At 34.0% G+C, this 27,186-nt stretch overlaps 1 protein-coding gene across 1 annotated transcript in view; it reads left to right on the top strand.

Moving 5' to 3' along the window:
* LOC131028893 (ankyrin repeat-containing protein At5g02620) overlaps positions 1 to 26,159 on the top strand; it is a 39,418-nt gene extending 13,259 nt beyond the window's left edge. The window contains exon 3 of the mRNA XM_057959268.2: positions 25,176 to 26,159. Coding sequence (XP_057815251.2) covers positions 25,176 to 26,000 — 825 coding nt within the window. The 3' untranslated portion in view covers positions 26,001 to 26,159. The remainder of the gene's footprint in view (positions 1 to 25,175) is intronic.
* Positions 26,160 to 27,186: the final 1,027 nt, after the last annotated feature.

Here is a 27,186-nt window from a genome sequence, read left to right as displayed (position 1 = left end):
TAGGAAAAGTGATCCTAGACTAACATGTACATTAACCTAGGATCAATTCCGTTTTCCCATAAAAAATTAGAAGTGTGAGTGGGTTTGGCTTATTATCCACAAGGAAGAGCTATGTTGTCCTAGACTCACATTTTTGTTGATTTCATGTGATTAGGATTGATTGAGTGTGAACTATCATAACTATGGTAAAATTACTAAATATAATAGAATACAAAAAGTACATTATAAAAATAAAAAAGGTAAATTTGGAATGACGACATAGAGAAGAACCTAGATCTAAAATATAGATCTGATTGTGTTCGACAAAAGTGTTAGGCACCCTACTTTGAAGGTGATAGAGGCTTCAAACATGGTTAGAAATAGATTTATGAAGCTCTACACACCTATCTTGTAAAATTTGGGTCAAATTAGCAAGACATGGGCATTCAATGCCTTAGTCTATGGGTTTTCATCCATTCAATTTTTTGAATGTCTATCACTATCTACTTTGCTTATCAATAACTTTCACACTAACAAATCTGCACCTACACACATAGAAAATGAGGGAAAAGGTTTCTTTCATATAAGGGCTTTCCCAAGTCAAACCCCATGGTTTTCTCACTTAACTAACAACAATGATGATTGATAGAGTGTATACCCTCACAAAGACGAAGACAGAGTAAATGGTAAATATTAAAATGACAAGTTTGCCTTAAGTATGAAACCCTCTCAAGGAGTTCCACATAAAGGCTTGATGCAATGTTATGTGAAGTCCCGAAAAAAGGTTAGTACATGGCATGATAATAACAATAAACGATAGACATGAAATAATAATTGAGTGTAGTTTCATTGTGATAAAGTTGTAGATGTAATGTGCTTGGAGTCTACTAATCCATGTATGATTGCTCTAGATTGAATTGAATTGTAGTGCTAGACCTTATGAAGGATAAAAGATTTTATTTATATAGAGGTAAAAAGGTTAAGTTTTGATTAAAAGTACGTTGACACATAAACATGAAATAAAAATATTGTGATTAGATCACAAAAGGCTAATGCCAACACTTGAAGTAGTCACTTTTTTTAGGCCATTTTATCAAGAATAGGGGATTGGGTGTGCAAGTCCTCCCAAAATAGGTTCTCCAAAGGGGAGGCTTAAATGTCAAGGCCAATGACATAGGACCCAATCTTAGTTTTGGCATTTGATGACAAATTAAATGTGGGATTCATGATGGTGTTTTAGGGTAGTGTAGAGTATAAAAGGTCTTAAAATGGACTAGGGGAATGCACACTAAAGCAAGTACCAAATAGAGTGTGAAATTGCTAGGCTAAACAATTTACAACACTATAGTATGTAATTATATTGATCTAGGTTAATCGTTAGAGAAGTTGAATGGTTAACATTAGTGATAGCGATAAGAGGGTCAATAAAAGGTTTGGTAGTAGCGGTGATGTGGTTGGTGAAAACATTTGTAGTATAAAATTCCTTAGGGGAATATTAAGAGGGGCCTATTTTGGTGTTTGGATAAGTTATCATAGAGCTCATGGAAGTAACATCCTTATTATTATTATCAATTGATTTGTATATAATACCTTGAAATCCTTTGTTTGCATAAACATGAATTATTTAAGGATTCCTTGTTTGTGAAGGCCTAATCCTTTACTTTGATAATTATTAATTTCACATTTAATTTAAAATGGGATATTTATTACTTTGGAGAAAAATGTGAATATAGCATTAGATAGATTGGATCTATAAAGAGTGTAAAATTTCTCTCATGTGGTGGAACCAAACCAAATAGAAGGTAGTTGGGCCCAATGAAAAGGATATTAGTTTTTAGATGAATGTTAAGGGTGGTTGATATTTTTATTCTTAGTTATGATTAATGGGATCAATGTGGGTCTTTTAAGATTGAGTTTGTTGTGAATAAGCATAATAATACATTAGAAAAGGATCTTAATGTTAGTTTTTGTTTGTAGATGCTTTTCTTTTAATCTTGATATGTTTTTTATCAATTATTTCTTGGATGTATTTTCTCATCTTCAAGTGATGTTAAGTGGGATTTCTTTTAATTTCATGAGGTTTATTTATCTTTTGTTTAATGGATCATATGTCACATGAAAGTGGTAGATTTTCTTGTATTCACTTTTTTCATGGGTTGATTTGCATTAACAATAATGTTAGGGGAGTTTGGATGACTTGAAAATGCTCATGATTTAAAGGGGTGCAACGCAACTCCTTAGCCTCATTTTTTTTATTCCTTGCTAGTATTCCTTAGATAAAATCCTTCATAGTTATGTTGGGTTGACTGGATTTTTTGAATTGATTGTATTTATCATATTCTTTGCTTAACCTCTGAAGGTTTGGGTGATGGGAGATTCACTTAAGAATACCTAATTTCCAATTATTCATTTGTGGTATAGAGTTGGAAAATCTTCTTCTTTTTTAACTATGTCTTTTGCATGGAGGACTCTCTTATACTGTAGTAGTGTCTTATCTATTGGTGTTAAAAAATAAATCATTTGGACTAGGAACTTCATTCGTCAAGAAAATGAATTAGGACCTATGGGGATTGATGGATTATTATTGATATCGGTAATGGTTGCATGGATGGTCTAATAGATAGTAAACTAGGAAGATTAATTAATAGTTTAAGGATTGAGGGACTAAAAATTTAGGTGGATTTGGATTAGCATTAGCATGGATGGATGATTTTTCTTTATAGTTTAGGATTAGGATGAATGTGGATGGGTGGATAATTTGATGGATACTTGACCATAGGAATTTATGGATGGGTTGATGGAATAGGATTGAAAGAGAGTAAGAAATTATTTGGTGGATTGGGATCTATATGGTAGATAGAGTATGATTAATATTTTTGGATTAATGACGTATGGTTTGTAGAAATTAATAGATGGTGACCTATAAGGTTTGATGGATTAGGCTCTATATGGGTTGACGGAATAGGATTAGTATTAGTACGGAATGATGGATTAAATGGATGAGAGCTATCCACATTTTGTCCTTGATTTGAATGGTTTCCCTTACTAAGGTGTTGAAGGTTATATTTCAAGGGAATCTTCACTCCAATACTTACTAAGGTACCTAATCATGGCATCTTGAATTTCCTTAAGATATAATCTAGTGGATTATTTGCTTTCCTTGGGGATGACCAAAACATTTTGGACTTGGGTTAATGGAAAATCTTGTCCAAGGATGTTCTTATACAAAGGGCTCTGATTACTTATTCTTAGGAAATTGTGGCCTTTAGATAGCTTACTCAAGATATAATGTCATCGTAGGGTTGATTGGTATACTTATCTTTCTCCAAAAGAATACATCTTCAGTATATTATTCTTGATTGACAAGGTCATCATCATCATAAATATTAAAGGGATTGTGATATTTATTGAAAAAGGGAGTCATGATTTATTAGTCTTATGGGAGTAAATTTATTAAAAAACTAATTGAAGTTGTTAAATAGGTTTAAAACAAGAAATAGGACAAAGAAGACACAATTATGTCCTTTCTAATCAAGTACGAGTGTTTGATCTTGTAGGCTCATGAACTTTTACTCAAACAGTTAAATAGTATGGCTTATTGATCTCAAGGTGATGACCATAAACTTGATTTTTGGGTGTTTGTGACCTTCTATTTTATGTATATAAGTACAATATGAGTAATTTGTTGGGGGCTAACCACTTATTAATGCACTAAAAAGACTAAATAACTAAAAGGTTCACCAAACTAGGCTTGCACAAGGTTTTCTAAGGGGAGTCCTTAATATAATTGAAGGTATGTGAGGTTTGATTCCATGAAGCAAGGTGTATGTCTAATGCCCTATATAAGAGGTAACCCACTTTTCTCCTTCACTTGCAAGTTGTAACGTTTCTTACATGATTGGCCCAAAACATCAAATGTAACCATAGGGAGAGTATGTCAATTATTCCCTTTATTTATATACCCATTATAACATAAAGGTGTAGGTCACCACTTGGTGATAGAATACAAGAAAAGACCACTAAAAAGAAACTAAAATAAAAGGACAAACCATTTTGGTTTCCAAGATTACCTAACAACATGAAGAAAGAGCATACATAGGTTGATATTTTAGGGTAGAACATAATGGTGAAAAGTAATCTTATTCCAAAGAGCACCTTATAGTGTGAGAGGATAGATTGCACATTACTGGATCATGCAAGAAAATAAAACAAGTTTATTGACCATAAAAATTGAAATGTGCAAATGTAACGAAATCCAATATAAATGATGTTTGGCATTCTTCCTTGTTGAAATGAAACTATAATATATAAGTTAGTGTTTATGTTGAATTTTGAATCTATTTGTAAACTTTAATTGAGCCAATTACTAACCTAGATCTACAATCTAATTCAACACACATCAATAGAGAACTATCATACAATGCAAACAAAAGGAAAGAAAATAAGTAAAGTTATTCGTTCACATTCATGATAGGCTTGTCTCCATTGTTTTCCTATCCTCCATGATCTTGTATTGATGATGTTGCTCTCAAATTTGTGTTTCACTTGCACAAGTGCTCAAGGAAGAACATATGTGGTTGTGATGATGTATGCCAGAATGATTTTGATAGAATGTATGTATGATTGCATGATTGTGGATATGATGAAACGGGAGGAGAAAACCTCTTTTATAGAAATATCAAAGAGAATAAAGGGTTTAGATTAAGAGGTTAAAGATGAATGGCCAATATCTCATAGATGATAGAGACTTGATAAGATTGAAGGATAGGTAAAGATGAAGGGAGGAGATTAAGAGGTGCAAAAGTAGAAGATAAGAGTGAATATGATTAAGAGGTTGAATTGAAATGAAGGGCTAAGATTAAGGAGTAGGTATTTTAGGGAGATGTGTTGTCATGTGGATAAGAAGAAAAAAGGTAAATGAACTAATTAAATAAATAAAAATATTTATTTAATTAATAGATGAAAGGCTAGATAAATTAAATAAATAATAAATTATTTAATTAACTAATATAAGACATTAGGATAAAATAATTAAATAAATAATAATATTTATTTAACTAAAGGACAATTTTAGGTGTCTACAGTTAGTAGTTTGATAAATGGACCTACAACCAATGGTGAAGATGTGGCATTCAAGGACCAAAAATACCCCTATAAATGATGTTTATTAGCAAGACAAGTTCAAAACATAATAGATTAAATATCTCCAACAATAGTATGTAGAATGTGTGTCATTGAAAGTATGTATATACCACTGTACAAAGCAAATATATTAAAAGGTTAAAATATATAACCCTAAAATGCAAATACACTGAACAGACTATAAAATAATATTCAAGATGCAAAAATGTCACTCCATAATGTAGAAAAACCACACCAAATGTAGAAACACCACTCTAAGATGCAATTTCACCATTCTAGGATGTAAGTGTTCTAGGTAAGCTACAAATGCATTGAAGTATGTAGAAATGATACTTCAACGTATAAGTGTGTCACTCTAGAGAGTACTTGTGCCACTAAGTAGGGTTTTAGTTCTTGAGGTTGTAGATATATTGTGGGTAATTATGGGCGTGCCACTTGATAAAATGTATACAATATTTAATAATATAGATGAGCAAAACTAGAAATGATAGGAATTTTATGAAAAAAACTATAAAAACTTTTTAAGACACTAAAAATGATAAAGATTAGCTTAGAATAGGGTCTCATTAAATGTGAAAAAATATAAACAATAAAATATACAATTAAAATAATAGGAAACTAACATGAAATGTGAATCATATCCTAAACAAACTATGCACCTTTGATTAGAGAAAATTGAATGCAATAATGACAAAAAACATGACATATTTTATTCTTAAAAACCATTATGATCCTAGGTGATTACTCCAAGTGATAGTTGATGGTTGATGTAGAGTGTGGGTATTCAATCTTTTAAAATGATCATATGACATCCACATTTTTTCCCTTGATAGTGGCTTAAGGATTACTTGATTTATATATTTTCTAATGATAGATTGAGGGTTGAGATTGATTTACGCTGAATGGTCAAACAAAAAGATTCTTTTGTTTAAATTCAATGAAATGGCCTCAAATCATCCTTACATCAAAATGGGTTTCAAGAACCACAATCTACAACAACATGAGTGTAAAGCGGAAAAATCGAACCCTAGTTGTTCTCCCCTCCCCAACCCCAAGGAGAGAGAAGGGAGAGTCACTAGGGTTGATGGTTTTCACTTAGGGGAGACTTTACATTCAAAAGAGGGGTTAAAACCCACAAGATCCAATCCCACACAATGCAAGATTGGATTCTATATGAGTTTCAAGGGTTAAGATAGCAAGGATACCCTCTTTTGTAAAGAATGTAGATAGAAGGATTGAACTAGGAATGCATGTAGAAGCAAGAAAGATTCACTTATAAACAGAGATAGGGATATGGGATGAAGCTGCGGACCTAGAATTAGCAGTAAAATGTCGAGACAATGCTGTTCTGCAAATTTGAACGAAAGTTGACGGGACGATGGCGCCCGGCGTGCACACAGTCCTCCGAAAAATCCGCGAAACGAAGGGGGATCTGTTCGTCTCTGCACAAGGATTCCATATCTTCAATTATAGCCGCGTACCTGCAACCTACACACAGAAAAGAGAGGACGATTGGGGGGTTAGGGATGAGGGGTTTGCCTTTAGGTCAAACCCCGGTTTTGGAATTAACCAAGATAAATGAGAATGTTGTAAATGTAAATGTTTGTAATGTAAACAAGTACTGATACCTTGTTGTAAGAATGTTTGTATTCTTACATGCGAAGGTGTAATGTATGTAGTATGTTGTATGTTGTATGTGATCTCCTCTTCAATGGTTGAATCCTTGTTTTGAATGCAACACTTAGCCTTGAATGGAGACTTACAATGCTCAATTGCTTGAAGGAAATGCTTGAATGCTTGAATGCTTGAATGTTTGAATATCGTTTCCGCCTTTTTTTCCCCTACCAAAATGGGAGAGGAAATGTAGTTTATATACTTGTCAATTAGGGCTGATAGACTGATTTTCCCGACCTTAGGCCGACCAGGAAATATTATTTTCCAATTTGCAAACATAAAGACCCGAGACCCAAAAGAGAACGGGCCCAAAAATAGGGCCAGGGACCAGGGCGCTGGGCGCCATGGTCCTGGGGGACTAGGGCACTGGGTGCCATGGTCCTGGGGGACCAGGGCGCTGGGCGCCCTAGTCCTGAAGGACCAGGGTGCTGGGCGCCATGGTCCTACCTCCCGGGACAGCAGGGTGCAAGGAGGATCAGGCCAGGGTGCTGAAAAATGCAGTTTTTGATGTCATAAGCAAGTTTCGGGGTCTCCATTCAGGTTCCGTGTTGCGCCGCCATCGTGAAGACCCAAATGCAGGCGAAATTGCAAGTGTCGCAATTTTAGGATGCTACATTTAGCCCCCACTTTAGCGGGAGTATAAGCTTACGCTCATACTTCTGATAAAGTACAAGGAAACAACATTGAGAGACTTTCACCACGTCAAGGAGGCAATATACACCAAGCCCCCAGTGGACTAAGGATCTTACGACTTCGATTGACAAAGTAAAAGGGAAGATCACGAGGGAGAACCATGACTATCAGTAGTAAGGTTCCCTCACTATGAGTCATGCAAGAAAGATATAAAAAATTTTCAAGGCAAAGCTAAATTTGTCAAGAAATTTTCAAGTATCTTGAAAAGATATGAACGGGATGTATGCCCCCCTATGTTAAAGCAATTGCACATGCCTCATTGGGGGTGATTGCTTTAAGGTAGTGATACATATAAGAAATGAGAAAGGAGCACGTTATCACAAGGATTTAGCCCCCAAGTGTGAGATAAACCCAAGGATAATAGACACAAAACACAAAGCACAAGGTGACTTTGCATTCCTCGGGGTCAGTATGCTGTATGATAATTCATGTATATCATATGTATGTATGCATAATTGTTCTTCATTCCCCAATCAAGGAAGGTCACCTAGAAGAAGGGAACACATGTGTCTTTTGAGTCAACATGAGAGAGACCGAAAGAGATCTCAATGTTTTGCATCGTCCTCAAGTAGACAACACTAAGGACAACAAATAGAAGAATGAGAATAACACATAGAAGAAGTATCAAAAGAGAGGAGGAGAGAGTCTGCTATGCTAATGAACTAGTCTAGCACGTCATCTACCCCCCGATCTTGCTGATCAATATTTCGGGAAGGTAGGAAACATGCTAGAGGAGGAACATCCAACACAGCAGATGGAGCTATCACAAGATCCAAACAAGGGCTATGTTCATGTTCCAAGCCACGTTGTTCTTGTCTAGGAGCTAAGATAAGTGCTTTAGAAAATTTGTTAGATAGATGGTTATCAACATCAACATATTCATATTCACTATCAGAATGAATAGGAGTAACATTTTCATCATGAATAACATTTTCATCTATATCATCATCAAGATTTATAAAAATAGGATCTTTAACTCGCATAGGATCAAGACCATTATGCATCTTATGTTTAGGAGATTTCAGCTCAATTGTCAACTGAAGAGAAAATGGAATAATATTAGTTGAAGGTGTTTTTGGGGATTGCAAAGTTTGAGAAGCAGCTGCCTGAGCTCTAAGACGACGCTTTCGTCGGCGTTCACGTGCAGAACGATTTCATCTAGTCTTAGTAGGAAGTTGAGAAGATTGAGGAGGAGGAATGTTCTCATCCTTATCACTTGGGTGTTTAGGTTGTGGTCTCTTAGGTTGAATAATAGGAGAAGAGGAAGGTCTCTTCTCTCCATAAGAGGAAGGAGGAGGAACTACTCCATATAAGGGAGGAATATTTGGTTTAGGAAGGAGACCAAGTCCATCATGACGAGGAGGAATAGGTCTACCTTTAGGAAGTTTATTAGATATAGGCATAGTCACATTCATAGTAATGGGTTGGGAATCTTCTTGAGGAAAGACATTAGTTTTATCTTTCAAAGGAAGAACTTCCTTCTCAAGAATGATAGGAATGTCAAGTTTGGGTGTTCTAGGTTTGCTTAGAGATAGGATCATATCTTTCTTCCACTTTTGATAAGATTTAAAAAGATGATCACTTCGCGGAGGAAGAGATTGGAATTGTTTAGGCCAAAAGTAATCAATAGGAACGCTAGAAGTTCTTTCAGCTAGTTTAAAGAGACTATGATTGACAGTAACAACTTCACCATTATGGGGAAATTTCAAACACTTGTGAATAGGAGAAGCAATAGCTTTCATGGAAGATAGCCAAGGATAGCCTAGCTTCACATGAAATTGTTCGGATGATGGAATAATAGCAAAGTCCACATCAAGGGATTTGTTATGGACCTCAATAGGTAATGTAATAGAACCAATTGCAGGAGAAGAAAATGCATCAAACAGTTTCACAACCACATTTGTTTAATCATAGATCACTTGATTCAATTGCAAAGTAAAAAGAAATTCTTCAGTAATGATATTAACCATACAAGAAGGATCAATAAGCACTCCACGGCAAGGTGTATTCTTGACTTTTGCAACTATATATAAAGGACCATCAGGTGCCCTGATAGTTTCACTGGAATCAAAGGTGATGGAAGGTTCTTTAGGGATTTTCTGCTGCTCTACAAAGTTAATCACATTCGGAGTCATAGACACAAGATCATCAAGTGAGACAGAGGAATCAGTAGTATCAATCGCATTAGAGGTGTGAGAAGGCAATGGATCAGTAAGAATCTTAAGATTTTGGTTAGGAGGAGCTACAGATGTGTTGCCTTTATCATTCACACCAGAAATAGAGATAGTATTATTATCAATCAAATCTTGAATTTTACCTTTTAAAGCAAAACATTTTTCAGTATCATGCCCAGGTTGACGATGAAATTGACAAAAAGATTTGTTATCAAAATACCTAGGTGAATTAATCTTCGCAGGGTCTATTTGCCTTATAGGAGGAAGAGTAAGCACATTTTGTTCCAATAACTTATTCATAATACTATGCAATGATTCATTCAAAGGAGTAAACTTTCTTTCTTTCTTGAAAAACTTAAAAATGGGAGGCACACCTGATGCTGCATTCACATTGTTGTATGATGTTTTCATTGAATTTAATGGACTCTCTGTTCGGTTTAAACTTCCCAAATGGTTGTTGACTACTATCACCTTTATCACTCGGAGCCATAGGATTTGCATGTTCCATTTGACTCACAGTCAGTTGATAATTGTGAAGAGTTGCACACAACTGTTGGAAAGAAGTAAACTTAGAAAACAGGAGTTTTTCTCTAATATCTTTTTGTAAATTAGAAATAAATATTCTTTGAATATCATTGTCAGGTACTGGAAAAGAAATTTGAGCATACAAATGCTTATATCTACCAATGAAATCAGTCACTTTTTCTTTAACACCTTGTTTACAATGCATTAAATCAATCAAAGTAACTTTAGGACTTATATTGTTTTGAAATTGTTGAATGAAAGCATTTGCAAGTTGTTCGAAAGAAGTAATAGAATAAGAAGTCAACGAGCAATACCATTGTAGGGCTTTATCTCTTAATGTTCTAGTAAACAGTTTTGCAAGCAACCTTTGGTCATAAGCAAAATCAGTGCATATTGTTTGAAAGGTCTTAACATGTGTTAGAGGATCACCCTTACCATTATAAAGCTCCAAATGCGGAATTTCAACATGTTTAGGGGGAATAGCTCAAACAATGTCAAGAGAAAGTGGGCTCGCAACATCAAATGTGGGCACACTAAACTTAGATTGATTAATAGAGGCAATTTGTTGATGTAAAGAAGAGACAGTTTGTGCAAGATTGTTAATGGTCGCTTCAGTCGAAGAGTTCATATTAGACGTGTTAGATTGTGATGGAGGTGTTATGTTATTGAAAGAAGGTAGAGAGTAAGGTGGTGGGATGCTATGATAGTTAGTCATAGGAGATGATTGGAAAGGAGGAGCACTACAAGGAGGAATGGAATGGTTAAATGAATTGCCCCCTTGCGTCAAGTTTATTTGTGGAGATATGATAGGAACACTTATTGAAGGAATGAATGAAGAAGTTGGATTGAATGAAGGAAGAGGGTTGATTGAAGAAGAAGGATTTCCCCCATGATTAGTGATCATAGGAGGAATGTCTTGTATTGAAGTAGTCATTATGTTTGAGGTAAAAGTAGGTACACTAGCAATAGAAGTTGTCAAAGGAATAGAATGATTAACTTGAGTAGGAGGTTGTGTATAACCTAAAGTTTCAGCACAACTCTTCATAGGCATCACATTCAAATCCACAATGTGTGCAATACCACGCAAAATATCAATTCCATTCTTATCACTTTGAACCATACGTTTTAGACCCTCAATTAATGAAAGAGCTTCACTATCAGGGTATTCTTGAGACATCCATTGTTGAAAATCATCAAATTGGTTATCCAATTTTGAAAGTTGTTCTACAGAAACCTCATGGAGAGCTTCTTCATCATTAAGAGGATTAGAGGAATTACCCATGTCCTCGTTAAAAAGTCCATTCAAATTAGGTTCCATCTCCTCGGTAATTACACCTTGGAAAGACTTAATTCTAATGCTTCGTCTAACGGGAATAGTGTAAATAGGGCTTATTGTTGTAAAACTCATGCACTAAAGAAAGAGAGAAGATTTTGAATTTTAGAGGTAGCAAATTTCAATAAAATCAACCAATCTCCTAGATTTAAGCTGTTAAATGCAATCAAGACAATCTCCCGAAATTTCGGAAAAAATGTCCGAGACCATGGCGAACGGAATGCACACGGTCCTCGCAACTTTTTTCGAAATTTTCAGGGATGAGAGTTATGATGATTTTAAAGCTAATCTGAAAAAATTGAGTGATTTTATGATCTGTAGATAGGCCAAATTAAAGTTGCAATCTCAAAATTGAACCCTACCAAGATTGTTGAAAAGTGTGAAATTTGAATTTTGAAAAAGAGGGGGAAACTGAAATTTTGAATTTTATGATTTTAGAGGGAATGCTAAAAGCAATGCAAGTTTTGAAATTTAAAAGTTGACTCGATTTCATGCAAAATTCGAATTTTGAAAATGGAAATCAAGGTTGTTGCAATTAAACACTTAATTTCAAAAGTCACAAATTGCAAAAATTTGAATAAAACACTGAAATTTTGAATGAATGCTAACACACTTTTCAGATTTAGGACTGTAAGAAACACAATTTTGATACAAATTTCAATTTCAACAATTTTTGAATGATTAGAAGCCTCAATCCAAGCAATCGGTAGACCAACTTTGACTTTAATTTTGAAAGTGTTAGAATTGATAAAACCAGCCAAAATTCTGGATTTTAGCAGAAAAATACAATAAGATCTAGCTCCCGAAATTTCGGAAAAAATGTCGGGGACGAGGGCGCTCGGGGTGCACATGGTCCTCGTAACTTTTTTCCAAATTTTCAGGGATGAAAGATATTGTGATTTTATTGCGGAATCCAAAGTTACAACCGATTTGGAATTGTTTTGATTAGTGAAATTATCAGTCAAAGGTTGAATCAAGAAGGTTTTAAAAATTAGGGTTTTGACATTTAACCACTTAATTTTCAGAATTAAAGCACAAATATGAATTGACAATTTGCAATAGAAGGGTAGATCTGAAACAAGCATTAACAATTAAACATTCCACAAGTTTAATTACTAAAAAGAAAATTTTAGGGTTTTTATGCAATTAGCCTCTAAAATTTGCAAAAGATCAAACATGGAAATGTAATTAAGGAAGCAAATTTTTTAGATCTAACCATGAATAATCAGAATGAGGATGTTCACGTCAGGTTCACCAAAATGTAAAGCGGAAAAATCGAACCCTAGTTGTTCTCCCCTCCCCAACCCCAAGGAGAGAGAAGGGAGAGTCACTAGGGTTGATGGTTTTCACTTAGGGGAGACTTTACATTCAAAAGAGGGGTTGAAACCCACAAGATCCAATCCCACACAATGCAAGATTGGATTCTATATGAGTTTCAAGGGTTAAGATAGCAAGGATACCCTCTTTTGTAAAGAATGTAGATAGAAGGATTGAACTAGGAATGCATGTAGAAGCAAGAAAGATTCACTTATAAACAGAGATAGGGATATGGGATGAAGCTGCGGACTTGGAATTAGCAGTAAAATGTCAAGACGGTGCTGTTCTGCAAATTTGAGCGAAAATTGACGGGACGATGGCGCCCGGCGTGCACACGGTCCTCCGAAAAATCTGCGAAACGAAGGGGGATCTGTTCGTCTCTGCACAAGGATTCCAGATCTTCAATTACAGTCACGTACCTGCAACCTACACACAGAAAAGAGAGGACGATTGGGGGGTTAGGGATGAGGGGTTTGCCGTTAGGTCAAACCCCAGTTTTGGAATTAACCAAGAAATGAGAATGTTGTAAATTTAAATGTTTGTAATGTAAACAAGTACTGATACCTTGTTGTAAGAATGTTTGTATTCTTACATGCGAAGGTGTAATGTATGTAGTATGTTGTATGTTGTATGTGATCTCCTCTTCAATGGTTGAATCCTTGTCTTGAATGCAACACTTAGCCTTGAATGGAGACTTAGAATGCTCAATTGCTTGAAGGAAATGCTTGAATGCTTGAATGTTTGAATATCATTTCCGCCTTTTGTTCCCCTACCAAAATGGGAGAGGAAATGTAGTTTATATACTTGTCAATTAGGGCTGATAGACTGATTTTCCTGACCTTAGGCTGACCAGGAAATATTATTTTCCAATTTGCAAACATAAAGACCCGAGACCCAAAAGAGAACGGGCCCAAAAATAGGACCAGGGACTAGGGCGCTGGGCGCCATGTTCCTGGGGGACCAGGGCGCTGGGCGCCCTAGTCCTGAAGGACCAGGGCGCTGGGCGCCATGGTCCTACCTCCCGGGACAGCAGGGTGCAAGGAGGATCAGGCCAGGGTGCTGAAAAATGCAATTTTTGATGTCATAAGCAAGTTTTGGGGTCTCCATTCAGGTTCCGTGTTGCGCCGCCATCGTGAAGACCCAAATGCAGGCGAAATTGCAAGTGTTGCAATTTTAGGACGCTACAATGAGTTTCCTTACATCAATTATTTCTACACTTTTGGAGATGGAAAACATGAAATAGAATGGCAACTTCACTTGCAAACAAACTTAATGTGTTCCTTTACCCCACAACTGCAACTTCAACACTTCTCCAAATCCTCCAAAGAGCTCCATCATTCCTGATCTCTCCCCCATCACTTCCGAAACTCTAAACCTGAAAAAATCAAGTATGAGATTGTTTTGTTGAAAGGTGTAGTTAAAAGTAACTACAATAGTTATCATAACCTTATATTTCGTAACATTCCCAAATGCTACATGTGAACAAGAGAGGGTTGTTCACACACTCATAAACTTGCCTTAATTTCTTAATAGTGCCTTGTCATCTCCACCCACCAACTTGCTAACAATAGGAGTCAACTATGGCACCCACTTAACTTGCCAGTACTCTAAAGTAGAAAAAAATTAGAAATACTCATTCTTAGGTGCCCATTTTGAATGTCTATCATTAAAAGAAAGAATATTTGAGTTATGGGAAGTTGTTAATCCCAAAATCCATGCCAAGAAATGCATATTTGAATATTTTCCTTAAAATTGCCTCCAAATTGAATTAAATTACAATAAGGCTATAAAATAGAAAGTGTCCAAAACATTTATTAAAATATTTGGGCTTATTACTTCAAATTGTTCACTTACAACATTTATTCAACTAAAATATAACAAATTAAAAATAAAACATATTTTTGGTTGATAGGGATGGCCCCTATAGGCACCATGGATACTCCTACATTAGACACCCAGTGTAAGAAATTTTTCATGAATATGGATTCACAAAATGAAGATGAGTGATAAACCCATCCTTTAAGATTGCAAGAAATATTCAACAAAATCCATCACTTAAATTGACACCTCCAATTGTTTCTTCTTTATCCTCTTCAAGAACCTAGGCAGAATAAGAATCCTCCTCCTTTGACAACTCTTATCTTTACTCCTCTTCTTTAATGTGGAATTATCTCTACAATAACCCAATCTCCTCCTCCAAACATTACTCCACTCAAAATTATGTTTCTCTTCGTTATGGGTTTTAACCCACCCAAGGTTGACCATCTCCACCAAATGAACTCTATAACAAACTCTTCAACAACATGAAAATATTTCTTTGCATGAACCATCACATCATACAAATCATCATTCTCTTCCTTCACACCTTAAACAAAATATACAACTATACCATCTCCTTTCCCTGCAATCAAGGCATTCCACTCTTCCTCTATTGTTGCAATCTATGATAGTAAATCATCTTCTTCACCTGCATACACAACTTCACCTACAAATACATCTTTGTTAAAAAATAATAGTACTTCATACCAATATTTTTCTCTGCTCTCCTCTTTTCTATTAATAAGGCCTTGCAAAGACTCAACACAAATCTTCAAAACCCTTAGGTTATACACATGTAAATTGCCTCACTCAGCGATATGTTTAAAAATCCTCCACACTCTTAGGATGTGTTGCAAACTTCCTGACACTTGACGATCTATTCACAAACTTAGGAATATTTTCTCAACAAGTTCCCTAAGGAGCTCCTCTTACAACTTGCATATACATTTGCAAGTTAAACTTACACACTCCACCCTCAAGTCCTAGTGTAAACTACCTCCATACTCCTACTTTGATACCACTAATGTAGGAAGACTTTCCATCTCAAAAACCCACATTTAAACTAGAAATTATCATGAACTTTATAAAACACTAAAAATCAGCAAATAACTTGAAACAATAAGTTTCAAACAAGAACATGGAATACATTACATCAATTATTTCTACACTTTTGGAGATGGAAAACATCAAGTTTAATGACAACTTCACTTACAAACAAACTTGAGGTCTTCCCCTACCTCATAGTTGCAACTTCAACACTTCTTCTCCAAATCTTCCAAATAGATCCACCTTTCTCAATCTTTCACACCTCCCTTCCAAAACTCCAAGATAAAAAAATTTCAAATATAATATTATTTTATTGAAAGGTGTAGTTGCTAAGAACTACACTAGTTACCATAACCTCATATTTGGTGACCTTCCCACATGTTACACCAAAACAAGAGAAGGATGTTCAAACACTTAGAAACTTACCTTAATTTCTGAATGATGTCTTGTCATCTTCAACCACCAATTGTCTAACAATAGGAGCTCACTCCAATACTTACTTAACTCACTAGAAGCCCAAAATAGAAAAAAATAGACCCACCCATTGTTGGGAGCTCATTTTAAATATTTATCATTAAAGCAAAAAATGTGTGAGTTGTGGCAAGTTGTAATACCTATAATCCATGCAAAGAAAGGCATATTTGAATATTTTTTCTTAAAATTATCTCCAAAATGAATTCAAACTACAATAAGGCTGCAACATTAGAAAGTGACCAAAATGTTTATCAAAGTATTTGGCCTTATTGCTTCAAATTATTGACCTACGATATTTATTCAACTAACCTATATGAAATTAAAAATAAAACATATTTTTGGTTGATGAGAATAGCCCCTACACCATAGACGCTCTTGCATCAAGATTAACAATTATTTTGAATTTGGATTAACGATGGTTAGAGACTAGGATTAGTTTACTTGATATGATGTCTAAGATTGAATTCTTATTTTATTTTTTATTGATGATATATTTTTATTTTAATAAATTTTAAATTATGGATTTGACACGATTGTCACATTAGTGGTGGATTATACTAGGATTTTAGGTTTTAGGATAATTAATCAAGTAATTATATTATCTAATTAAATAGAGGAAAAGGATGTAGATGTTACTTTAATTTAATTAATATTTAATTAGCTATTTGATAATATAGTTAGAATTTTATTATGAATAGGATGTTGGATTATCAATTGGGTGGTAGCTAAACTGGCTCCAAAACTGCACGTCAATAACACAAAAAGTCAATAACACGAAATTTTTCAAAAATTACAGATCGTTGATCATGATCAGCAGAACTAGCTGTGGCTTTAAATTTTCAAAAAAAATAAAAAAAGTCAATAACATGAGTTTTATAACCCCGATTTGGAGCTAGTTTATCTGCGTCCATATCAATAGTGTTAGATATGTCATAAATACACATGGTTAATTTCAGGTGTCTAAAATTTGCCCCTCTTTTAGCTAGTTTTGTAACTAGTAGAAACAATGTCATTTTAAAGAAGCTAAGTATAAACTTATAGTTTGATAAAACAAGAAGTGGTATGTCCCAATTACTTTGAGTAAATTATGTAATAAAATGAGTTAAGTATGATATAATATGAGCACTAAATATAGGAACATAAAATCTGAATCTTATCCTATATCAAGTATGCACATTAGATTGCAAAAAGAATCCAAGAATGATAAGAAACATTAAATATTTTACCATCTCAAATATATGGTAACCTTAAGTGATTTCTCCAAGTGACAAGTGACGGTTGAATTAGAGTGTGGGTGCCAAATCTTGCAATATGTTGCTCCCAAATTTTTCCTTAAAAGTGTCTTAAGGATTGCTTGATTTATAGATTTGATGATTATAGAGGGAGTTCTCTATGATGTCCCCTTTTAATTAATTTATTTTGGAGGATACATTATTCCATTCCAAATAGTTTCCTTAGGATAAGGTATGGAAACTATGAATAATCATATATAAAATTGATTGTTTGGACCTGAATCATTTATTATTTCTCTTTCTTTTATAAAAGGAGTCAAATAATTATTTTAATATTAATAATTTGAATTATTTTACCAAGGGATGGCATGATATTTCTTATGAGGATATTGGTAATCTTCTAGTTGAGGTGATAACCTATTATTGGTAGATTTTTTGGTATTTTAATGATAGCTTGCATGTGGGGAGTTATTGTTTAAATTTGGTAAACAATAATGCAACAAATGAAATGGTGAGCTTATTTGAAGGGAAATAATAATAATAGTATTTTTTTTATTTTTTCAAGAAAGAAATATTAAAAATGTTTGTCTATTTATTTGTAGGTGAAGTCACATTTTAGGATCATTTTGTCAATTTATCTCTTAAAATTTCATTTTATGAACTTATATTTTGCAGTCTTCTTATGTGGATGAAAACCCATATAGGACAATATGGCTTGTGGATGAAAACCCATATAGGACAATATGGCTTGTGGATGAAAAATCATTAATTTTGAGTGACATAGGATGAAACCCCTTTGATTCTAGAGAGAATTCTTACTTAGGGAGTGCATTGGAAATTCAAAAGATTGATTAGTTCAACCATTTTTATGTAGGATTTTGTGTGCAGACACAAGTTACAATTTTGGTTTTTTGAGTTTTATAGGAGTGTTTTCTTTTGTAAGTGAATTTTCTTATTGTTTTCATCATCCGCGATTATTTTATTTTCTATATTTTTCTTTTTTTTATTGTTTGGGTGAAATATGGCAATTTATTGTTGAAATCAATAAATGTATAAATCACTCGATTTTGTGTAGAAACGTGGAAGCCTTCCCAGATTTTTTTTTGTTATTGTTGTGGTTTTTTATGTCATAACATCCCATTCTCATGTAATGATCATTTTTGCATTTTTCATAGAAGTTATGAAAATTTGGGTTGCTTTCAATACATTGGCAATTTTTCAAGAGTGGTTCAAATTGTTTGAGTGATTGTTGTATCAATTTACTTGATACTATTATAGATGATGTAATGAATATTATTATAATCCACTTGAAGTACTTTAATATAATGAAACATAATATTTTTTGCAATAAATTTGAGTTAATTTGGTGCATTTCAAGTACTGACTAGTTTTCTAATTTGATGTTGGTTGGCATAGTTTGCTGAAATTAATTTGAAACTTCACAGATATGAAAATAAATATATATTTTTAGCTGGCACATAATAGGGTAGAATTTTTTTAGAGGAAATTAGAATTTAAATTTTAGTGGGAGAAGGGATCATGTTAGTGGTTCATGGATTGAGGGCTAGGATTGACTCGAGATGAATAGTTAGAATTAAAACTTAGTTTGAGTTTGGATTGAAGGTGCTTGGAGATATGTGAATATGATTAGTTTATTTGATGTTTAGGATTAAATGTTAATCCCATCTAACCAAGCTTCATTTCAAAGATAGAAAATTACCAAACCATAGAAATTGATGAGAAAGAGAATCAAACTCTTTAACAAAGCTAGAGGGAGCAACCTACACAAAACATCTATAAATAGAAAGAGACTACACAACCGACTTCAAAAGGGTAACCCTTCTAGTAAAACAAAGCCATCTACAAGTCCAATAGCTAACCTTCTTGCAAAACTTGTGTAGAATGTCTTGCCATTACTCTCTATGTTGATATCCCACACCAAGAGGGATTCCAAGATAAACCAAAGGAAGAGAACCAATTTGAAATCTAAGGATTTGAGTAATCCTACTCTAAATAAGATGAGGAGTATTAAAGAAGAAGATATAAGACTTAGCCTCATTAATCTTTTGTCCTGAAGCAGCCAAGTAAATATCCAAATTTCTCCTGAAATTAACAGCTTCATTGATTTTGGCCATGCCTGCCCATCAAAGCAATATCATCAACAAACTGAAGGTGATAACAAGGAAGCAACCTATTGCTCCAGCTCCAATCCTGAATCAGACCTTGTATAACATGGGATATAATAAATCTACAAAGCCCCTCAACCATTATGATAAACAAGTAAGGAGGAAGAGGGTCCCCTTGTTGAAGGCCTCTAGAAGCATTGAACAGCTCTGAAGGTTCGCCATTAATAAGAACAAAGAAGGACGAGATGAGACACAACTCATGATCCAATTCACCCATTCACCACTAAACCCAAATGCTAGAAGAACTTTATGTAAGAAAGTCCATTTAGCTTTGTCATAAGCCTTTGCCATGCCAATTTTGATGAACATGGCCTTCTCCTTAGAGAACATCATAGAATGAATGGTCTCTATCACAATCATTATCCCATCCAAAATCTATCTATTAGCAACAAATTGCCTTACTCATCTGAAATCAATGATTTGAGGCACAATTTAAGTCTATTTGCATTCAATTTAGTGAGAATTTTATAAACCATGATATAGAGAGAAATGCGTCTGGACAAATCCAACCTATTCACACATTCTTTTTTAGGAATAAGAGCCAAAAAAGTGGAATTCATAGCTCTTAACATTTGTTTATTTTGTTGTGAATCTTGAACCACCTCCAAAAGGTCAAGTTTTATAATTTCCCAAAATTCCTAAAAGAAGTCAATAGGAAAATCATCAGGACCTGAAGATTTACCTTTCTTCATATGAAACACAACATCTTCCAATTCTTGCAATGAGATGGGATGCATAAGAGCCTCATTCATATCATTTGAAACCAGAGAGGGAATGCAATTCAGAATAGAGATTTCATCTTCACATGCAAGGGAAGAGTCCTCCGTAAAAAAACTAGAGAAATACTAAGAAGCATATCGAGAAATCTCTCCCAATGAAATAAGATGAACACCTTCTATAGTCACAAGAGAAGTAATGGGATTGCCACTTCTTCTAGCTCTAACAAAATTATGAAAAAAAGGCAATATTCCTATCTCCTTGCTAAAGATAATCAATATGATACTTTTGTTTTATAAATATCTTCACAAAGTTCTCATTCCCCTAACTCCTTAATAGCCAAAGCCTCCTCTCTACTCAAATCCAAGGTAAGACTCAGATCTTAGATCTTACGAGTGATAGTGTCTAAACAAACTTGAGCCAGCATTTTATTTAAGTGAAGGTTTCCAAAGCATTGCTTATTCAATGTCTTGAGCTTATATTTCACATATTGCAATATTTTAACAAAAGAGTGCATAGCCCTTCCATGAGCAGGCTTTCCTTCATACCACCAATCAGCCATAATATCTTGGAGAGAAATACCCCACAACCACATAAGTTGAAACATAAAAGAAGGGCTCTTTTAATCTCCAAATAAACTACGGAGAGCTTAATCAGCCAATGACCAAAACCTCTCCAATCTAAAGTCTTTGAGCAAGTAGTCTATCTATCTCCCATCCAAAAAGAAAGAGACAAGAAATTTATCAAGCCTCTTTGAAATTGCATCATCACCACTTCTCATGTTGTTCCCAATAAAGATGCCACTATTTTCTTACACATCAATAACATTCAAAAGATTAATATTATCACTATGGAGGTTAGCCAAAAGATTAAGCCTAACTAAGCCTTCTTTGTTTTTCCTCCAAACTACAAACTACATTGAAGTCACTAGCCATAATCCGAGGAAGAAAGGATAACAAAGAATGAACCAATCTAATGTGATTTCAAAGTTGCATCTTGCCCAAGAGATCATTAGGGGCATAAAAATTAGTGAAAAGACAAGTTTCACTTGAATTCAAACTAGAGGCCACCATAAAGATAACAGAGTGACCTGAAATCCACCAAAGAGGAGCAACCTTCCTTGGATCCTAAAACCAAGCCATACAGCCCACACTACCTTGGGCTCCAATACACTACCAAGAGTCGCAAGACCAAATGCTAGGAGCTCTATTTAATAAACCATCCACTATCAATTTAGTTTCTTGAATAAAGACCATGTCAAGAGAATGAGAACTAATCAAATGAACCTTTTGTATAGGGATGTTGGTAATACCCCTCACATTCCAAGATAAAATAATCATTTATGGGGTTGAGCGAAATGAGAGTCAATGGTCTCCACTGACTAAGATCCACCAATTTATCCCCAATTAACTTTATGTTCTCTTGGTTTGTCTTACACCCAATCCTTAGAGATTTCTCTAGAGGCCCCTTTTGAGTGGATTTTTGATGTAGGCCCAAGGCCTAAGAAGCTCTATTGTTATTCCTAGACTCCAAAACTGCTTTCATGAGAGGAGAGACTGGAGCTACCAAGGTTGCATCATCTTTTAGGAGCAAAGCCCCACTTGGTTCAAGAACTTCTAAAATTTGAGAGGGTAAATTTGTATCCATCTGCCCAACTTGTTGATCCTCCAAGGATAGGTTTTGATGATCATCCCCTATGTCATCTACCAATGCCTCCCCCACCAACTTAACACCAGAGGAAAACTTAACTGAAATTCCCTCTTCCTGGATCAAATCCAAAATATCAAATCAGTTAAAAATTACATTGTTTTGTTTGTCCTTCATAATTCTCTTCTGACCTCTCCCCTTATTGCAAATTTTAACAAGGATAAAGCCCTCTATATCTATAGTCCCTTCAGACAAAATAGCCTTTCCTTTATCTACCTTGGGAACAGAGTTAGAGGGAGCATTAGTCGACCCACTTGCCGAATTATAATGAGGGTATTTCCTTTGCAATGCCCATACTCATTACAAGCTGGCATCTGAATGGAATGTTGGCATTGCATGAAGATTGCATTGATGAAGTATAGTGTTGTCATTGATGTCAATAGCAACTGGTAATGAAGATGTATTGCAACCGGTAATGACGTAGTAATGCAGCCGGTAGTAAAGTAGTGAAGGAAAACGGTATTATTATTGAAGCAAAGTGATCAACCGGTAACCCTAATCGATGGATCTTGGAGAATCAGTTATGATGATATATGACCAAATGGGGATCGAAGATGAAGATGCCACGTATGCATGTTGCACGTGATGTGTTTTGAAGTGGATTTGGCGTGTAGAGATAACCATTTATCTTGGGAATGATCAATTACATAGTATGAAGTGACAAATGCGTGATGAGCTACAGGATCCAATGTGCGGTGATCCAGGAGCGGTTGAAGTTGTCTAGAAGAATGTGTAGTTGATTGCTATGTAATCTAACGATCAAGGTTGAACCGATATGTTTGTAATATCTATGAGATTTGTAGGTTTTGTGTTTGTTACTAACCTATTGTATTTGCTTATAAGGTCGATGATTTGTTTCAATATTGTGCTGGCAAATTTGGTTTAGTGTGATTGTTGTCGAACTAGAAGGTGTGCCTGCATAATGTTGTGAAGGCAGATAGTAATAGAAAAGGATCTGATTAAGCAAGGTATTGCTATTACCAGATCAACAAAGAACCTATTGGTCTCTAACCATTACAACAATTAAATCCCCTAACCGGGTAATCTTTAATAGGCTTGTTGTTGAAATCCTCTAACCTGGTGATCCATTAGCTTGGATTTGAAATTCTCCATCGAGGTTACCTTTAACAGGGTATTGTAGTCAATCCCTTAACTGGGTGGTCCTTAACTAGATCTGTTCTTAACAGGACATTATTGTATAAGCTTCTAACAAGGCTTGGCTCCTAACAGGGCGAACTTCAGAAGAGTTTAGAATACTTGTTGGTATTCATCCCCGCCGTGGTTTTTCCCATTTGTGTTTCCACATGAAAAATCATTGTGTCAAGTGGTGAATGATTTTGTGGATGTGTTTTTATATGGTTGATATGAATGATTGGTAAATCCACTTAGATATGTTTAGATAATCGGAAATGATCTTAAATGAGCTATTACTGATATTAGTGAAGTGGTTAAATGGTATTTGAGTTTTAGATCTATTACATTGTATCATTGATGTTTTGGTCAACCAGTAAAGTTTGACAGTGCAGTTGCAGTTTTTGATACAGTGACTAAACCAGTTAATTTATCAAGTTGTTTCTAAGTTGGAATTTAAGTTTGGTGAAAGTTTAGATTATTTTCTATCTACTAATTCACCCCCCCTTTTAGTAGTTGACCGGATCCTTATAGTTTCATCATATTATCATGGAAGTGTCTCATAGTCCAACTATTGAATCGAGGAAGATGAGCCAAGATAGATTTCCATAAAATCTACTAAAGGGTTATTTAAATCAATTTCAACACAGATTCGGGAAAATGAAATTACCTTTCTATCCTAAGTTTGTGTAGCAAAACCAATGGGCTTGCCAAGCATAAGGACAATCAAGTAGAGAATGTGACTCCTCCAAAACTCAAGCGAAAGCTATGACAAGTGAATCCAAATAGGGACTTTCAAGGGAAGCTCCTTTGTTAGTTGAACCTCACATGCTAGGGCTTTATGAAGAGCCCAACTTGATTATAAAAATATCACCTTCAAAGGCCTTGTTTTTATCTACCATGCAAAAGATAACAACTAGAAAGTAATTGTTGGCAACTGTCATTATCTTTGTATCACCTTTGGGGTTCCAAATTATATTCTAAAACTAGCACAAAAATATAAAGTCCCATGAACTTGCAAATTAGAGCATGATTACTCAAGTAAGAAACATCATTCAAGACTGTCTTTGATTGAATCACTAAAATAGGAGGATCCTAGCTTCTCTCCAAACAACCAATCACTTTCTTAATCCTAGGTCCGCCATTCCCAAAGGACGAAGTTCTGACCATAGTCTTCTTAATCAAATTCTTTGTGGCCTTTGCATGCATAGAAGAATCTACAATCTCCATGACATTAGAAATCCTTGGATTTGGAGAAGCATTTGTTCCCTCCATCACAATCCCAACCCCTAGGGCACAAAAATAAAACATAAAATGGGGCTAAAACCCCACCAGGAAAAAAAAAAACTACACAAAGGACCCCAATCACCACATAAGCACAAAGAGAGAGTTTGCACCAGCAGCCATGCTTAGACTAGAGCTGACAAAATTGCAAAAAGAAGAAAGAAAAGGTCGATAAAATAATCACAAACCCCCCAAATGCCTATCTTCCCAAGCACGTCATAGACCACAGCCCCTGATTTCACCCAATAACAGACACAAACAATGAAAGGAGCAGCGTGACTAGGGTAACCCTAGCCCACACTACAGAAGCAAAGGCATGCCCATGCCATCATCCTTATATAATCATCATATATTTTTAATATTATAATGAATAATCAAATTTCAATTAAATTACAATTATTTAATTGTTTTTTTCATTTCCAAAACATGTCTAGTTATGTATCATTATAAAATGTTTTTTTTTGTTGTACAGTTATATTATTATTTTTAATTTTAATTATTATGTTTTTAATTAAAAAAAATCATTATTTTCGATTATTGTTATTATCTTTATTCTTATTATCAATATTTATTAGTGACTGTTTTTATCAACAAATATTTCACTTGTGATAGTTTTTCTTAAAAAAATATTTTCTAAAAATGAGATCATAATTTGTACTTTAAAATTTAATTTTTAGAAGGTAAGTTATTATTGTGTGTGTCAGAAGTTCTTTGAATTGATTATTAATTGTTGCTTGTGCAGCTTGTAGAATATTTGGTGTCCTTTCCCAATGTAAATGTGAATGCCATCAATGGTGATGGAAAGACTGTACTAGATATCGTTACATCCGAAAACAAACCTCGATGTGACAAGATCAAATGTATATTAGAAGATGCTGGAGCTTCTCAAAGTTGCATAAACAACTCAGAACCTCAAAAATCAACAGGTTCAGAACAAGGGAATGGTGATGAGGGAAAAATTATGGGTGTGGACACACTAGTGGCATCATTGATTGCTTCTATTACATTTTCAGTCATCTTTCAAGTACCTGGTGGAGTTACAAGTGGTTTCAAGAACAAAGGAGAAAATGAAGTGGCTTCTTTGGGATTAAATACACTTTTCCAAATATTTTTATTCTCTGATAGTCTTGCTTTGTTTTCTTCCCTCACAGTGGTAATTTCTTGGCTATTTCATGAGCGACTACATGTTAGTCGTAGAGCAAATCGATCATTGTTAGCAAATTTTTCAGTTCTAAGCTTGGGAACCTCAATAGCCTCTACAGCTCTTGCATTTTTAAGTGCAACCATCCTTGTGACAGTACCACTAAATTATGAAAACATGAAGCATAAAGATCAAAAGCATTTCAAAAAATATCAGCTATTATTAGGAGGTGAAATATTCACAGCATTTATTGTACCAACACTTGCGCTTCTTTTTCTATCTATGTTGTGGGTTGTTGAATACTATTTCAAAGCTACAATTGAATACCAAGCTCACCTGAAGAAGCAGCTCAAACAAGTGCTCATATACATAATCCCATCATTTTCCATTATATTTGGAATCATTGTATGCTATGGAGTAGTATAATTTTTGAGATAGTAATGCACAAAGAAAACCTTTATTGGTATGGTTTGACATTGACAAATGTAATTTCATACTTCATTTATATATATTCAACATGTACATGGTGTACATGATGGTATTATTATTTCATTAAAGTTATGCTTGAAATTGGAGCTATCTTTGAGATGCTTCTCTCCTAAGCTTGAAAATAAACTATGATTATATTTTACTTTATTGGGATTATTTTCATGGTATATTTAATCTAAATTTAATGTATTATATTCTATAATATTATTGTAAAGAAGAGATATAAGTAATATTTTGAGATTATTAAAGATGATATTTCAATAATTATAATGTTAATATATACCATTTCATTTTGAATAATTGTTATGTTAGATTATTATTTTGTATTTAATAACACAATAATTAATTTTAGAAGTGTATTTTTAATAGATTTAATATAATTTATTTTGTATTTTGTACATCAAATTTAGTCTATATTAAGTTGATGTTTAAAATTTAGATGGTCTATTAAAAAAATTAATTATTTTAAACTTTTATCTAGATTTAACAAAAAGGAAATTATAATATTAAACAAATGCATATAATATATTTTTAAAAGATCTTCTAGATCCACACAAATAAGAATGGAACCAACATACCCAACAAATTATGGAAAGCACATTTTTAAAATAAAAAATTATATTTATTGCTTTAAGTTAAAATATTAAAATGTAACTTAAACTATTATATGTTTGTTCCATTTTCTATTAAGTAAAATATTTGAGAAGGATGTTAGAAAGTACATATAATTTTCTCAAGGTATTAATATTTTTTTGTTTCTAAAAGATAATTTATCTTTGATATCAAAATTTCATTATTTAAATGATCAATTATTTAATTTAAATTTATAGATATTATATTTTGAAATGATATTAAAAAAGAAATGAATTTATATATATTTTCTCATATTTAATAAAATTTTAAACATTCATTAAATTTTATAATAATATTTTAAATATATTTATAATACCTTCAAATTTTAAGGTCACAAATAAAATGTTTTAATTATGATTTATGCATGGAATACTTTTCATATAGCAATGTCATCCTAAATATATAACCAACTATATTGTTATCATACATTAGAAACATGTTCTTCTTACATAACAATTGAAATGATTATCATAAATGGATTATTGAGGAT

The sequence above is a fragment of the Cryptomeria japonica genome, chromosome 5 (genome assembly GCF_030272615.1).
Source record: "Cryptomeria japonica chromosome 5, Sugi_1.0, whole genome shotgun sequence".
NCBI lineage: Eukaryota > Viridiplantae > Streptophyta > Pinopsida > Cupressales > Cupressaceae > Cryptomeria > Cryptomeria japonica.
This window is presented reverse-complemented; position numbering and strand designations above follow the sequence as displayed.